Source organism: Argentina anserina, chromosome 4, assembly GCF_933775445.1.
Source record: "Argentina anserina chromosome 4, drPotAnse1.1, whole genome shotgun sequence".
Taxonomy (NCBI): Eukaryota; Viridiplantae; Streptophyta; class Magnoliopsida; order Rosales; family Rosaceae; genus Argentina; species Argentina anserina.
This window is the reverse complement of record NC_065875.1, coordinates 21,926,419-21,944,021: the sequence shown is the minus strand read 5'-3', so window position 1 is coordinate 21,944,021 and position 17,603 is coordinate 21,926,419. Positions and strand designations below refer to the sequence as shown.

General features: G+C 33.6%; 1 protein-coding gene across 1 annotated transcript; it reads left to right on the top strand.

The window, feature by feature from the left end:
• The first annotated feature begins 8,218 nt into the window (after positions 1-8,218).
• On the top strand, positions 8,219-17,451 carry LOC126791752 (homeobox protein knotted-1-like 6). Its single transcript, XM_050518224.1, has 5 exons — positions 8,219-8,592; positions 8,739-8,867; positions 9,005-9,128; positions 16,689-16,927; positions 17,047-17,451. The coding sequence occupies exons 1-5, from the start codon at positions 8,278-8,280 to the stop codon at positions 17,203-17,205; spliced, it is 966 nt and encodes a 321-aa protein (XP_050374181.1). The 5' UTR covers positions 8,219-8,277; the 3' UTR covers positions 17,206-17,451.
• The last annotated feature ends 152 nt before the right edge of the window (positions 17,452-17,603 follow it).

Here is a 17,603-nt window from a genome sequence, read left to right as displayed (position 1 = left end):
TGAGTTTATGAATTCAACTCCTATCTTAATCAAAATTTTCAAATTAAAATAAAAATATTTTATTATCTAAAAATCACTGATCAAATGTAGGCCACGCTATGGGCGGGCTTTTTTAAGCCCAAACTTTTTTCCACCCAAAAGGTGGGTTTGGGCTTCACATATTTTGATAGAGTCGGGCATGCCCTGCCCATTTTATACCTAGGGCTGAAAAATGCATGGGTCGAAAAAGTATGTGGATTTTCATATCTTAAAACCGGGCCATCCCAGCCCATTTTACAGGCCTAACTCACGCACCTAGCCTATTTTCAGTCATCCTTGACTATATTTTCACTTTCCGGCTCTATACCACTGAAAATTCAATATGCTTATGAAAATTGATGATATATTGATATTGAATTCCTTGATCATATAAAATTTGAGCGTATTCTGACTTGAACCACCAAAGGCAAACCCTTACTTGACTTTAAACTATACTTACTCGTTTACGTAGAATACAAACTCTAAGGTTCTAATTTTGATACAACGCAACTTTGTACCTAAATCTCTAACAGTATACTAAAAGTTTGATAAACTACAACTTTCTCGTAAGAACTTCATTTTGGAGCTGCCCAATAAGACTTTTTACAGTTCAATTGATCGGTAAATCTAAGTTCATAGTGTTACATAATCAATGTAATTTACCGCAAATTACAAAAATTAAAGTGTAATATTTATTCTATTTGTATTATCTACCATACATATGATCAATTTGCTAGCTTTTGAATGGTATAACAAGTATGACAACAAATTTGTTATCAGTAAAAAAAAAATTTATGTTTATCATTTATAAAACGATTATTTTAGTAATTATAAACTATACCACAACCATAAAAATTGATGTTAAAACTGTAATGTTATTGAAAATAATGTATGCACTCAAAGTATAACTAATTTACTAATTTAAGAACAACTTTTTAGGTGTGACAATTATTTTGTTATGAGAATTATAAATTTATATGTTTTCCTCGTTAATAAAAAGACTACTTTAGTAACTACACAATTTACCAAAAAACAACCATCAATGTTAAAGTGGTAAATATTGTTGAAATTGTGGTATATACTCCACCTATAACAAATTTATTACTCTTAGGACAATTTTACAAGTGTAGCAACCAAGTTTTTTGTGACAATATAAATTTTAGATCATTTTTTATCATTAATGAAATGATTACTTTAATAACTAAGATTCTTACAACAAATACAACAGTTGATGTTAAATCGATAATTTTTCTAATTTATTAATTACTTCAATTGAACTAATGTACTAGTTTGTGGACAATATTACAGCTGTGACAACAATTTGTTTTCAATGTGATAAAAAAAAAAATTTTTATCATTAATGTTAAATTACTATAATGACTGTCTGATTTACCACAATATACAACTATTGATGTCAAAACAATGACACTTGTTGTAGTTGTAGTAATTACTTCTAAAACTACATTATTTACAATATCATCAACTATTTTACAATTTCAAGATGTTTATGTTATGAAAATGATAAAACTAATATTAGACTAAATGATATATATACATGTTCTTAATAATGTAAATATGTTTTCAATTTGATAAACAAGTTCTCTATGTAATAAAAAGGTTATAATTATTATATTTTTACATCTTTACTACTCAATTACAATAATCATATTAAGTGTGATCCTAAGTTGTAATTTAAGTTATAGTTAGTGTAACTTATTCTTTGAGAATACATGTTACATGGTTTTGAACAAATTTTCATATTAACAACGCAAGTGTTGTTAATATAATAAATTTTATTTACACATGTCAACTTTTGATTGAGTAACTTGTTAACCAATTCAATAAGTTTCCAATTTATTAACTTATTAAAATAAAAAATAATGAAAAGGAAATTACGAGATACATCCCAGTACCATAGACGATCCTTGTTTAATTGATCGTACTGGCCAAAATGAAAACGAAAATCTTGGTTTCAATTGTTTTTAATTAGTACAATATACGATGATATCATTTGGCCTGGAAGTTTGATGTGCTTCAAATGTTCTTCAAAACAATATCTCACTTGATTTTAAAAAAGCAATCAATTATTTTACCGAATTAAAGAACTAAATTATCACTTTATAAGTTACATGTCAAATCCTAATAAAATGCAAGCACCAACGTTTGGTCTACTTTGATGAGTAATTATTATGTGTACCCGCCACACTACGTGACACTGCTATGTGGTGTACTTAACGAATCATATTACGCCATGGTATAATTAACATGCACGCGGTGAAAATGACAAAAGTTTATTTATATATAAGAACCAATCAGAACTAATCACAGTAAAAAATAGACCAATAATATTAAAGGGTACGTCACGTGGATATATGACAGTAATATATAATAATTTCTCCTGCTTTGATATAATCGATCTAGCTTGATAAATCGTTCCACGCACATATATAGCCCGCTTTGAACGTGGGACTAGGTACTTCGCCAAAATCAGTCAGTTAACAAAAGTCAATTAGTAAACAATATGGGATTAAGGTGTGGATTTTATCATGTTATATCCGGCATCTATTGAAAATGAGTTGACATTCTGCATGAATCTATCACCAAGTAACACGTTTTATCGTTTGACTCAGTGGGATCATCGAGATAAGTTTCTGAAAAGCATCGATGATTTAGGGTTGTGGTTCTCCAACTTTTGGGTGATTTTATTAATTATCTGGCACGTACTTGATTACATTCCATAGTCCAAGTTTTAGGGTGCTCGATCGGTTATAACTAACACTTGTCATTCAATTTCTTATGTCAAGTTCTTAGTTTTACAACGTTTCAGAATTCAGATCTATCGTGGATAGATTGAAATTGTTCTTATAAATAGTTAAGAATAAACTCCTATGGAGTGTCGTATCCAGGATTTGGACATGAAGTGGGCTTTAAGTTTGGGCGAAGGAAAATATTTTTTTACCGCTACAACCATGTAAACAGTATATATTAAATGAGTTTTTAAATTAAAAATAGGCGTGAATACAAATAGAAGAATATTATAAAAATTAAAGATATTAGAAAGCGCACTAATTTTTTGTTTTCAAATTGATTAGATTGAACCTCAATAACTCGTATTTACAATTTCAAAATCAATAGATAGAAGGAAGATAATTAAAAGAGTTTTTACTTAAGAAATTTTGATTATTTAAGAAGAAGACAATTATTTTACAATATATATATTCATATATATATATATATATATATATATATATATATATATATATATATATCAATAAGAAACTATAAGACATAATAGAACCAAAACGGCGCTGGGAATATCATTTTCTCTTCACGTTCAATAACGAACATGATGTGAACTGCGTCAAGAATGTTAGGGTTGCGGGAAATAACAAAGACCAGAGGTGTAGAATGAGTATAATTAGGAAAAATTTGGCTGAGAACAAATATAAATACCACAAAAATAATGATATATACCTAGTTTTTTTTAAACCCCAAAAAATTTGGGTGGGCTTGAGCCTCACCAGGCAATGCCTTGGATCCGCCCCTGCTTCTACGTAGAGCATGGAATGAGCTCGAGTCTTGGCTACAAATCAGAGCGACCGCGTCTTGTTTAAAGGTTCGCATGCTATGAACTAGTCGTATAGTTTTGGATTTTTGCAAATTCAATATATAAAACTCTGAGTTATATATATATATATATATATATATATATATATATAAGGCTTTTCACATAAGGATGTCTTTATCTTAGCTTAAGATACGGATTTTCATTTTTTACCAACTTTTCGATCGAGTTTTCACATCTCAACCGTCCAATATCTACGTTATAACGTATAGATTATCTCCACAAAATTGCAGCCGATTTCATGACCGTTAAGGTATCGAACGAATCAAAACCAATGGATGTATTGAATTTGCCAAACCTAAACCGTTCATATTTTGAGTAGAAAATCGAAGTTATGAGTAACTTAACGGTTATGGAATCGGCTGAAATTTTGTGGAGATGATCTATACGTTATTACCTATATATTTGATGGTGGAGATGTGAAAACTCGATCGAAAAGTTGGTCAAAAATGAAAATACGTACCTTAAGCTGAGATAAGGACATCCTTACCTGAAAAGCACAGTGTATATATATATATATATATATATATATATATATATGTTAAGTAGAATGTGTAATAACGAGATGGTTTATGCATACATTTTCTCTTGTTTTGGGGGTTAAAGATCAAATAGAAAAGAGCAACAATGATTGCAAGAAGACTGTATTGTTTCCCGCTGATCTAACCCTGTTAGACAGTAAGATCATACTATAACTTAACCCTGTGCGTATCGACCTACTTACATACCAGCTATTAGCTAATTCTGAATTCTGAATTCAAGCAATCTAGGTGATATAAAAGAGGATGATGTTGTTGAGAGTTGAATACTTGAGGGTTCACTAGTGTAAAATCTAAGTCGCCCATTGGATTCTCTGAAAGTTTCTTTCATTTTTATCTTTACTACTGAACTCTCAGGGGTCTGTGAGGGGAGGCTGGTTCTCCATTCCTGTCACTTTTTCTTCTCCGAGATGATCTATCTATCAATCAATCAAATCAAACATAAAAAATGAAATAATATCTAGGTTGCAAAACAAACAGTTTGTTTCCAATGAGCTTGGTCCACGATGATGCTAGCTTCAAACATGATGATGCTAATAATGAGCTTTTAGACAGTATAATACTTTAATTCAAGCATGTAACGCAATTACATAATATATTCATATCAATCGTACGAGATCGGGTGATTTCACTTCAAAGTAACCAACTTACTGTTCATTATATACTTTATATTTTGAAATTATCGTATTGATATTTTAAATTTTTATCTTATTCTAATTTTAGTTTATTCGGTCTAACACCGTTAGTAAGTTCATCTCTTACTAATTTTCAGAGTTATTTTCATCACTGTATTTTCCTCCAATTTCATCTTTCATTTCCTTCTAAAGTCAAATTCTATTTAAAAAAAACAAGTCGATTTATATATATCATTTTATAACAAAATGGCAAAATTGTCAAAATATACCCTAAATTTGGTTAAAATTGTCAATTTGCACCCCAAATTTGTATTTGAGTCAATTTACCTCTTAAACTTGGTGAAAATTGCCGATTTGCACCACATCCATTAAATTTAACTGTTTTCATCCAATTTTGCGTCAAATGTCATGCATATGAGGGGTAATGTTGTCATTTTCTATTTATATTTTTCTTAAAAATAAATACAAATATTCTTTAAAAGGATGATTATTTTTTAATCAAAATATTTATTTACATCTTTTTTCTACATACTTAATTCTAATTCTAATTATATATTCAACATACACACTCATTCAAATATAGTGTGTTGCGTATATATATATATATATGTACAGATTGTTAGAGGAGCAACGAAACGAGAATAATAACGACGTAATGGAACAAAACGTAACCATTTAATTATTGATAATGTGGTCTATATATAGGCATTACATAACTACAATCCCGTAGGATACGGAGTCCTAATCATTTACATAGATGCGAATCTATCTCTAACAGAAAACCTAATAAGGCTAAGACACACATAATGGTAAAATAGTAATTCTCCCATAACACATATTTATTTTTAATTTTCAATGTATTTATTTATATTGTTCTAATATCTTTTAACATACTATATCACGTAAAATAATAAATATATCAATCAATAACATGTTTCGAAAAAAAAAATTATAACAAGAGTTAATCTTAAGTAATTTTATTAATTTATTTCATTATTAAATATGAATAAATATATAATGACAATATTGTCCCTCAAATGCATGACATCTGACTTAAAATTTGATGGAAAACATTAAATTTAACGGATATGGTGCAAATCGGCAATTTTTACCAAGTTTAAGAGGTAAATTGACTCAAATGTAAGTTCATGGAGCAAATTGACAATTATGACCAAGTTTGGGGTGTAAATTGGCATTTTTTCCTAACAAAATTGATAAGTTTATCACAACTATTATAAACAAGCTAAAGTTCGCAATTACAAAATAAACTTGCATATATTTCATATTGTATATGTTCATCAACTAACTAATAACCATATTATTACAATAAAAATGCTCATAAGCTCTATCATAGACATTTAAATATTTTTAATGCAAAAGTTATATAACAATTAGGTGACAAAAATGAAGTGAAATGAAAACTTAAATTAGTGGAAAATGAAGTGATGAAAATGCCCCTAAAAGTTAGTGGGAGATAAAACCAAAAACGCTGTTAATTGACATAATGAACTAAAATTATGTTGAAATAAAGACTTAAAGTACCAATACGATAATATTTAAATATGAATTATTAAAAGTCAGAATGAACAATAATTAAAATCCTATTTAGTTGAATCAACGTATGAGATTAAGGAAACAGAGGTCCAAGTCTCCAATATACGTAGGTTGCTAGATACGCAACTCACCATGCCACTGCCGTATTTTCCAATAATGAAGAAAAACTCACCACACAGGTCTGTAATTAAGAGTACTAGTCAAATGCGCCTGCTTCTGGGGCCAACTGCGTATTCAAGTCAGTAGCAATCGTTAACGATGTATGCACACACAAACACACAAACACCTAAAACGTATCAAATTTGCTCTTCTGATCTGATTTCTTACGCGTAGACAATAGTGCTATTTATCCCGGACCATAAGGGTAACTCCAACCATGAATTCTATTTGAGGTGCTATTTTTATTTTAGCACCTCTTATTGCACTATTATTCCAATAATTATGTGTTATATGAGGTGCTATATACATAATTATTGATTAAAATATGATTATGTGTGTTATATGAAAGTGTTATGATATAGTTGAATTGATACAGGCTCATGCACTGTTGAAGTATTGGTCTTGAAAAATCACTAAATATAAGACTTATTTTAGATCTAAATCCTATTAAACGAAAACGAAAACTCCTTAAAACAAGATGTTTGAGATGAAAAGTTATATTTTAACATCGAAAACAAAGTTTAGTACCGTTTTTTGAGTTACCTTAAAGATTGGTCTCTTCTATTAGTTGGACTTTGAGGAGACACAGTCACCTTTATCTTGTCGTTTTAATTTTTTTTTTCTTACGCCAATGTTTACTTCATCACTAATGAGCCGATCAACTTTTATACGTACAAAATGAAATAGCTAACTTTTTTTGTTCTTTCAATTACCGGGAAAATACACAGCGACTGATCCAGTTAACCTAATTAATAAGAATTCTTCAATATTCTCATCTTAAGGATTCTCCTTGATTATTCAATTTTACCATATCAGGAGTAATTAGTTTGTAAATTAACTAGGATAGGATGCCATGCATATCGATCTGGTGGGTTCCCTTACTGAAAAGGACTGCGTGTCCTTCACGTGCGAGAGTCCCACAAGTGATGGCCGCCTCTCTCAATGCTTGACCTACCGCTGGAAATTGTTTGACAAAATCGATTGACTACATTAAAACACATGCCATCGTCATTAGTTATTACTTATTACCATGCATTGCTAAGCTAATGATCAACAACAGTAATACGGTAGACTCGTAATTAGACGATCTAGAAGATCGGTTTGAGAATGAAGGTTCCAACATTAATCAACAAAATTATATGATAATTATTACAAAATGTTGAGGGATCGATGAAATCATGATGAAACTAATTCGTTTTACTTTCTGAATATCAAATTGCCACAAAAGACTCTCAGTAGTTTTATAATCAAAGCACATGCATCAGCTAAAAGCGGTTAAGGAGAGAAATCGAGTTCTTGACCTAAAACCTTGCAACTTGCAAGCTCCAACTTACCTAAATACCTAGTTATGCAGCAGTATATACATTATAGAGTGTTTACCCAAGAAAAAAACATTATTGTGACTATACAATTTAGCCTAGGTTTCTCATCTCAAATGCCGTTTTGCTGTAAAATGAAATTATAAACAAAAAGGAAAAAAAAGAAAAGAAAGACAAGTAAAAACAAGGGTGGAAGAAAAAGGGATGTGTATAATCGTTAAGTTTGATCTGTACTTACTCCTGCAACTCCAGTAATCTCAGTTAAAAATTCAACTTCTGATAAATTCATTGGATAAAAGAAAACAATCATTTTCAATAGGGTTAATTTGTTTTCTAGCGTCATCGGCCATCGGGCAGTTGTATTGTTTATTGTTGGCTCATATTATTTTCCAAGAAGCCGAGTGAAGATAACCTTGTGTACCTTGTTCATGGAGGAAATGTATGGATTCCAATCCGCGGTGGACTACGGGGATAAGTCGACGGACTACGCCGACAAGGCCCTTATGAACCCGGGGAATCTGATGCTACCAATGGATTACCAGAGTCTGCTCTCCTCAGGAGCTTTCCGCGATCATCGGGTGCCGATGATGTTCGGATCCGACGTCGGCGACTTGTACTCGGCCATATCCTCCGCGCCAGAGTTTCGACGCGCAGAGGAAGACGTGTTTGGTGCAATCAAAGCCAAAATTGCTTCCCATCCAAGCTACCCTAGACTCATTGAGGCCTATATCGATTGCCAGAAGGTGAAAAACCAAATCATCCTTGTTTGATTTCAACAACTTTGTTTCTTTTATATCGGTTCATAATCAAAAGCGGACTCGATCACTGAGTCAGTAGTACTGCTCGACTTGTAGAGATTGATCGATGACTAAAACTTTGTGTGTTGTAGGTGGGAGCGCCTCCGGAAATAGCGAGCTTCTTGGAGGAAATCCGCCGAGAAAACGACCTATGTAAGCGGGAAAGAGACGCAGCTATGCCCACGTGTTTAGGAGTCGATCCCGAGCTCGACGAGTTCATGGTAAGTTAGTATGGTCCCCCCCCCTCTTCAGTTATCTCTCTCTCTTTACTTTTTAGATTTTGGGCGCTTAGTCTCTGCTAGATTTGTTTCTGGTTAAATTCTCCATCTTTATTGTCCCTTATATTTTATGATGGTAGGAAACCTACTGCGATATGCTGGTCAAGTACAAATCAGATCTCTCAAGGCCTTTTGATGAAGCCACCACCTTCTTGAACAAGATTGAAACGCAACTCAGCAATCTCTGCATTCGAACTCTCTCCGGTCAGTCTCTCTCTGCTCTCTCGTATCTCTGCTCTCTCTCTCTCTCTCTCTCCTTTTCTTTTGTGACGTCATCGGCCGCCGCGATCAGTCGGAGAACGGCGGGAACTGTTAGTTTTGCTCTTTGTTGAAGACACACAGTAGCGTTTGGTAAGGCTCGATCATACCCCACCAGGCCGCACAAGAATTGATAAGCTGCAACTAGCTATCAGTTAGCAGCTGGTTTTTTATTTTTTCCAAGGCTAAGATTAACCTTCCTGAAGGGTACTTACATAAGAATAAACTTAAAACATACCTGCGGAATAATTATCTAGTTCTCATGATAATAGGGGCCTGTCAATAGTGAGACATGAAACAAAGGCGAACAAAACCCTAGAAACTGATGACGCAGACCCTTCATTGACATACATACACATCTTCAAACTTTATTGCTCTCTGAGTCGTTACTCGGAATTAATCTGAAGAAATATGGTTTATCGAGTAGTACACTAGTACATATATATTATCCATCGCCTGCATTCTTATTCATCTCTCTCTCTCTCTCTCTCTCTCTCTCTCCGGTGTGCTATATATATATAAAATTTGTAATCTGGGTCGTGGAGTAATTGAGGAACTTTGTTACAGTTTTGAGTTCTGTTTTTCAGTTGTTTTTGACGTGATATATGATCAGGCTAGCTTGGTACTACACTACTAGTCTAATACGTACGTTTAGTTGAGTTGTCCACCTACCATGTTCTTTGCAATGTTCTTCTGCCTTTATTTTTATCTTTAATTATAGTAAATGCACGCCATAAGGAGAACTAGATTGAAAGTAAAACTTTTCTTTTGTATAAGAGATTCTGATTTGACGTTTCAGAGATAGCTAGATTTGCTGCAGATATGTAAAATAGTTGTTTTGATTGGTTCTATACAGTGACATTTCAAATAGTAATTAGCAGTATTATTTAAATTAAGTTCTGATGGATCATTAATTCGTGAGGGAAGATGGATGTTTCATCTTAATGCTTTCTAAGCATAAACCATGATCTATCAAGATTTACTTTAAATACTTCATCTGGTGCTTTTCAAGTCGGCTGTATGGCCAATCTTTTTGAGTTCATGAAAACATAGTTCATCATTGCCTGTTTTGATCAGTCATATATACGTATGAACGTATATGATAGATTGAGGGATGTGATCTCTTTCATAGAAGTTCACTCATTTTATTAAATGGCTATTATGAAAGTTGCATATTGCATTGCCCGAATCACCTGATGTGGTTGAAGCTGTGGCGAGCAGGAATTAGATTTCGAAATGGTTTTATTAGACCAAGATACTCAGTTAAAGGTGACATGTATAACTATCTGAACAACAGAAATGTTTCGGGGAAAGTAAATAATTATCATCCATATTAAACAACGGTAGACATACGCAAAAGTTTTCTAATTTGGTTTGATGAATATATAATCGAGCACACAATGTTTAGTTGCATGGTGCGTTGGTGAATGTTTTGTAGCATTTTAACCTTATTTAGCCTAAGAACACAAACTTATTAATTTCTAACGCATTACTGATTTTAGTATACGGAGTGTATTCTAGATTTATTTCATTTCTGATTCTAGTATTCGGAGTGTATTTCACACAAAGCCATCTATTGTTACCATTACTCTGATCAAGTTCAAAAGCTAGATTTATATTCGATGATATATTGATTGAAGGAATAGCTGTTGGAAGTTATTTACTGCTTGTGATTTTTTAACGTTTGGTAATGACAAGGCAATCATGTGTAGGCTCGATCCTTTATTGATTCTCATTAATTTCAATTTCCAAGGTGCATCATGAGTTGTACATATGGTGGTTTCTGAAATGTCATAGGAAATTGTCTGAGTAGCTAGTATCTGGCTTTTTTGCAGAAATATAATATAGAGTGCTACATTCAAATCTTCTTGAAAGTTGTTTTTCGATCTAAGCCAGAATAGAGCTGAAGTTATTTTCAACATTACGAATCTTGCTAATCACGTGTTTATATGTTTTACCGCTGTATTTTCTATGTAATAGTTGAGCGCGCACCAAACATAAACTCGGCAAAATCTCATGTGGATGATAATATACAGTTTTTTGAAGGGTATGATGATATACAGTTGCTTTTGTTGTTTCATTACTTCTTTTAGCAAAAGGGTCCGTTAATTTAGGCATCTCGTTTGAAAGAAAAGCTTCATTTGCATATGTAGGCGTGGAGTGGTGGTTGTAACTGTAATGTAATCTAATAGCAGCTATAGCTGGCCGGGATGGATCATTATAGAATATCATTATCCCTCTGGTAAAGGCTTATCGTAATCCTGGTTGGTTATGGTTGGCAACGTACTATTATTTGTTATTTCAATGGAAGTACAGAATACCTTTCCAGTGATGCGTTTTTCGTATTCAATTAAGCCTCGTGTTTACTGCTGTGTCAGTTGGTTCTGCTTAATCCTCTTTTTCTAACTTGAATTCCTTAATGTACTTACCCTAGTTTTTAAAATAGAGAAAGAGCGAGGAGAGAACATTCTTAAAACAATAACATGCGACCGTAGGACACGTCCACGTGTATATGTTATGGTAGTTTAGGGATAATATTTCGCATATATTCACGTGCTATGGTGGTTTATGTGATCATCTGATTTGCTGCAGGAGTGCCAAGCCCTCTTCCAATAACTAGATAGTAGTAATTAATGTAGGAAATGTAGTGTGGTTGAAGTCTCATATATTCCTCCATGTATATGTATATATATATATATCTTAGATATTATTTTCGGGAAGGGAAAAACACCATATATGATTATATGATTCCAATATAGCTCTCCATTTCGTATGGTATCATTTGCATGATCATGAGTTACCATACACATTATGCAACTAGCAGTTGGGCGATGGTACAGAAATTTTTTCATCTCACATTTCTTGTGAAACAGTCTGTAATATAGTACATGCATCAGTGTATTATGGCTGTGTTCCCTTCTTGTTTTGTATCCCAAATATGGGCATGCACTACCTTTGTACTGCTCTATGAATATGAATCTAGTTTGGCTTGAATACCTTGAACGCACGGCATTTAGGTTCTGCACATGCATCTGTCTTTGCTATCATGTTTGTTCATAAGAAATCTAGGGTTCTATTCAAGTCATTGCTGCCAAACTGGGGCATGATGGTGATGGAGATCGTCAGGGGCATATTGGGAACTTGTGGAAAATACACATACGCACACAGTGCTGGAGATGGAGATAAGAGAGAGAGCTTTTGGAAGAGAGAGCTTTCGAAAGAGCCAATTCAATCCAATCTAATCCAAGCCCGGGTTGAGCGGGTGGTCGAAGTTTTCTCCCACACACAAATTCACATGGACTCCCGCGTTTTCCGCTGCGTGTCTTCAGTCTTCACCATGCACCTGGGTGCCTTTGCTGTGCTTGTCCTTCCATGGCTTCTTCTTCTTCATGCCTGGGTTTCTGATTACTGTATCACACGTGTCTCTTAACTACTCCTTCCTGCGTGTGCACTCGGGTCCCCAATACTCTCCTTCTATGATTGATATGATATTAGGGTTTAAGATCGAGGAAGTTAATCGGAGATACTCCTAGTGCTGGGGTGGGTGGTGGGACTGCGTATCTGAACCCCAGAAACTACGGCTAGCTTATTGCGGTGGTTGTGGGGTTATCTTTGTGTCAGTTTTGATTTGATTGATGGGCTCTACCAAGTCTTGTCTACTCTGAGTGTCTGAGTCACCCTCTCTGACCTAACCAATACTACCACTCCACTACTTTTGCTGGTCTGCACTTTGGTGTCTTTTTTTTCCATTAAAGAGTTCTGGGTCTCCTCACTCTCCTGAAAAGTGTACAGTTCTTCCGGGTGTATTGAAATTTCAAAGCCTGCGAATCCGCAATCATCGAATATGCTCATTAGATGAGACAGACCTTTTAACCTTTACTGAATGTTGTTACTTCAGATAGGAAACTACGGGGCGCTAGGTAAAGATAATGATAGTCACCGAGAACTACTTAGTGTATTAGTTATTGTTAGAGCTTTCTTAAGGTCATCTCAGACCCGTAGCGCTATTTGTATCCCATTTAAGCTACTACACTAAATCACTACTATTTATCATTTTGACATCAAACGTTTTCAATTTAATTGTGCTCTTTAATATTTTTAATGGGTTATATATCTTTTAATTTCTATATTATTATTTAATCATAACAATATATTTATCAATGATGAATTTAATAAATGTATTATGAAAAATTAAAACTTGAAATTTTATTTCATAAAAATTTAAAATTACATGAAATTAAACTAATTTAAGTTACATAAATTATAATTAAATTATTAAAAAATGCTAGTGATTATTGTTTGTTGGTTAATTAAAAATTATTAATTTTATATTGGTAGTGTTGTTATATATTTAAATAATTATTACACTAAAAATATATAAGTTTAATTCGAGTTTAATGTTGTATTATATTATTAAAAAAAGAAAAATACGATTTTCTTTTTTAAATAATGAAATATATATTAACTAAACAATTAAATTATTCACCAAATTACAGTATAAAATAGTTTTTAAGACGGGATCCACATGGACTAATGTGATACAAAAACGTGCCAGAAATAGCGTGAAAGGGCTATTTGCAGTCCTTGGGCTACGTTATAGAACACTAAATTGACCTTGTTCATCGATTTGATATCAACCGTATGCAACTGAAGTGTGCAACAATGTATCCATTTCATATTTTTTTAATATGTTTTGTACTTTTTAATTTATATACTATCATTTAATTACAATTTTATTCTAATAATTTTTTTTATAATTATAGACAAAAGACTATGAAAACTAAGATTAATTAAAATTATCTTATAACGAACGATTACTTTTTATCTTATTTCATAAAAAAATTACATGACAATTTAACTAATTTAAATTTCATAAATTATAAGTCAAATTATAAAATAGTACTATTTCACATTATAAATTAAAAAAAAATCACCACTTCTCAATCATAAAAAGGTTATCTCAATTGATTAGAAATTAGCAAATAGTCAACAAGCTTGGAATCAACTTAAAAAATAGTCACTTTTAAAATATATTCCGGATATTTTTGCTCTTTCTTACACTACTATTCTTCTTATTTTTCCTTATTCTTCTAATTTCGGTAATAACTTTACCGTCTAACGATCGATTTCTCTCTTCCCTCTTTCATTTGATACCCTACACATTTCAAACCGACTACCGTATAAGGCGCAAAAAACCTCGGAGGGGGTTACCGCCATCCATGGTGGTGCTCCAAGTTATTTTGGCGAAATCAGTGCTCCAATTCTAGTTATTCTCTTCATTTTGAGCATACTTATACCAATATTTGTTATTTTTAACATCATTTCGCATATTTAGACCTTTTTTCACGGCATGTCACACCCATTGTCACACATGCTGTCACACCCCATGTTATACTATCACACTCGTTGTCATACTACATGTCACACTACCTGTCACATCCCCTGTCACACTACCAATCACAATCTCTGTCACTCTATCTATCACACCCACTGTCACATCTCATGTCACACCCTCTATCACACTAAGTGTCTTCCGCCTATCACACCCGTTGTCACAACCCTTATCGCAATATTTTTCTGTGACTATGTTCTGACAAGAAGAAGAAGAAGAAATTGCTAGAAATAACGAATTTTTGATTATTCTATGTGATCTTCAACTTCTTAAATCAACTAATATGCTTCACCTATCGATACTTATGTTGTCGTACATAACACCACACTCACACTACCTATCACACCACCTGTCACACCACCTGACACAACACAAAGTTAGTGTGACTGGTAGTGTGGCTGGTAGTGTGACGAGTAGTGTGATATCAAAAATATTACATTCACCTTACAACCATACTGTAATGCAATTACAAACCACACCCGTTATCCATTTTACAAGTTGAGAAGTAAGATGGTGATCCATAGAAATATAATGTGAAACTAACGAAGCAACTAGCACCAACCCATAATTTTAAGGACTTGATTAAATGATTAATTGAATGCTCATGCTAAAAGAGCCCCACTAAGTGTGAGAAGCATGCAATTGAATCCTCCACAAAAATTCCTCAAAATCATAACCATAATTCAACATTTGGCAGGTTTATTAATTAATTCATGATCCTCACCCGCTGAGCTTTATCCAACTCAAAATTAACCTTGTTCACATGATCCTCCATCAACATTGTCGCTGCCTCTTTCCTCATCACCTCCATAATCTAAGATTTATCATCAAATTATGACAATGAGTTTATGGGTTTTGTACATAAATCCTTAAATCGTGTACACCAATCAAAAAATGGATGATGTTCTCGTCTTTTCTCACATCCTTCATCCACCACCACCACTACCACCCACCTCCTCAATAATCAGAGCCACAACCAACCTCGTCACTTTCGTCCATCATCACCCACATCTAGAACCAGAAGTCTTCAATCATCAGACCCTAAATCAATGCAACCCACAACCACCTCTACTTCTTCTGCCAATTTCAAAACCCATTACTCAATTGCAGCCTCCCTCATTCAGTCCTCTCATGTAATGATGTAAACCCAGAAATCTCAAGATCTTCAAACCCAGAAAGAAGAATCTCGTCTCTGGTGATTGCCCCGACACCGACCCGCACCGAATCGATAATTCGGGTGACCCGAACTTTTGTCGATTCAAAAATTTTGCAAATTGAGTGATGCGGGTCGAAAACGGGTTTGGGTCAAACCCGACTTGACCCGACCTGCACCCACCCCTAAGAATAATAGTCATTTGCATGTATTTTAATTATACTTATTTCGGGAAACAAAGTTGGATATTATTTATTATATTTTAAATGATTATTATTTGTTGCTTTCATTTGTAATTTAGTTATTAGTTTTAATAAGTGATTTTTGTTGGTCTATTAAATGTTTTTAGTTTTATTTCGTTAGTGTTGTGTATTTAAGGAGGTATTACATTAAAAAATACTAGTTTAATTCGAGTTTAGTGTTGTATATTATTTCAATAAAGAAAAATATAGTTTTTGTTTTTTCAAATAATCAAATATGTAGATTAACTAAACAATGCTGATATATATTTATGAAATTATTTATTAAAACAACAATACAAATAGTTTATGATACGAGATTCACGTGTGCTAGTGTGTCTCAAAGTGCTAGAAGTAGTCCGAACCATGGGTTGGAGATAGAGTGTCACAATGTGGAAATTGTGGCATAATAGCCCATGAGTTGGAGATGTCCTAAATGTTCAAGAGTTCAGTCTTGCTTGTTTTTCAGTCTTGCTTGTTTGATTAGGGACCTAATGGATCATAGCCCATAGGAATGATAATTTCAATACATTGAGGGTTTGGTGGATGATCCTGAACTTTGATCTGACGTGAGTTTATATTAGAGTTGAAAACTGTATCAGAGTTGAAAACTGTATCGTATATTGGGTATGTACGATCCCCGTGTTCCTAGCTAGATATATTCTCAGTGAAAAATTTACCAATCATCTTTAGTCACTTGTCAATTAATTTTATGTGGGCAGATGAAGGTGCTGTGTCATCAGAGGAGGAGTTCAGCGGAGGTGAATTGGAGGTACAGGAAGCTCAAGCAAGAGGAGAAGATCGAGATCTCAAAGACAGACTTTTACGTAAGTTTGGCAGTCACATTGGCACCTTGAAGCTGGAATTTTCCAAGAAAAAGAAGAAGGGAAAGCTTCCGAAGGAAGCAAGACAAGCCTTACTTCATTGGTGGAGCGTTCACTACAAATGGCCATACCCGACGGTACTACTAAATCATCTCGATCTGTTTTATGATATATATGAGCTGCTGCTTTACATTTCAATTTCTATGACCAATTGTAATAATAAACATAACCTGTAACCTCTCATTCATGCGTTCAGGAGGCTGATAAGATTGCACTGGCGGAATCGACGGGGCTCGATCAGAGGCAAATTAACAACTGGTTCATCAATCAACGCAAGCGACACTGGAGACCATCCGAAAACATGCAATTCGCCGCAATGGATAACCTTTCTGGAGCATTTTTTGCAGATGATTGAGGTGCTGTATTTATGTATTCTCAAATGCCTCTGCCCATGAATTATCATGATCATAATCTATATTGCTACAAGTAGTTTGTCCTACCTTAATTTAGTGTACGTGATGATCTAAAAATGCAAACTATTTGGCGACATTGATCTCCTTCCTCTACACCAAAAGGGGAGAAGGTCTAATTATTGTAATCTGCTATTTCACCGATTAAGGTTCAAGATAAAGAAACGCTTACTGCGTCATTCTAGTTTCAAGCCCTGGCTGACGCTGGGGAAAGTAATGAAATGCTTATGCGGCCAGGCAGAAGCTTCTAACAATACTTGTATCCAATGCATTATAATAACCGATGTCTCTTAGACATACCAGCCGTTATATATCATATCATTATATACTTGTAACTGTTATA

Bases quoted from the DNA above. Each gene is read 5' to 3' on its own strand.
- LOC126791752 (XM_050518224.1), top strand. From the start codon at position 8,278: ATGGAGGAAATGTATGGATTCCAATCCGCGGTGGACTACGGGGATAAG. The intron at 8,593-8,738 runs GTGAAAAACCAA...TGTGTGTTGTAG, and splicing joins CCTATATCGATTGCCAGAAG to GTGGGAGCGCCTCCGGAAAT. The intron at 9,129-16,688 runs GTCAGTCTCTCT...TTATGTGGGCAG, and splicing joins CTGCATTCGAACTCTCTCCG to ATGAAGGTGCTGTGTCATCA.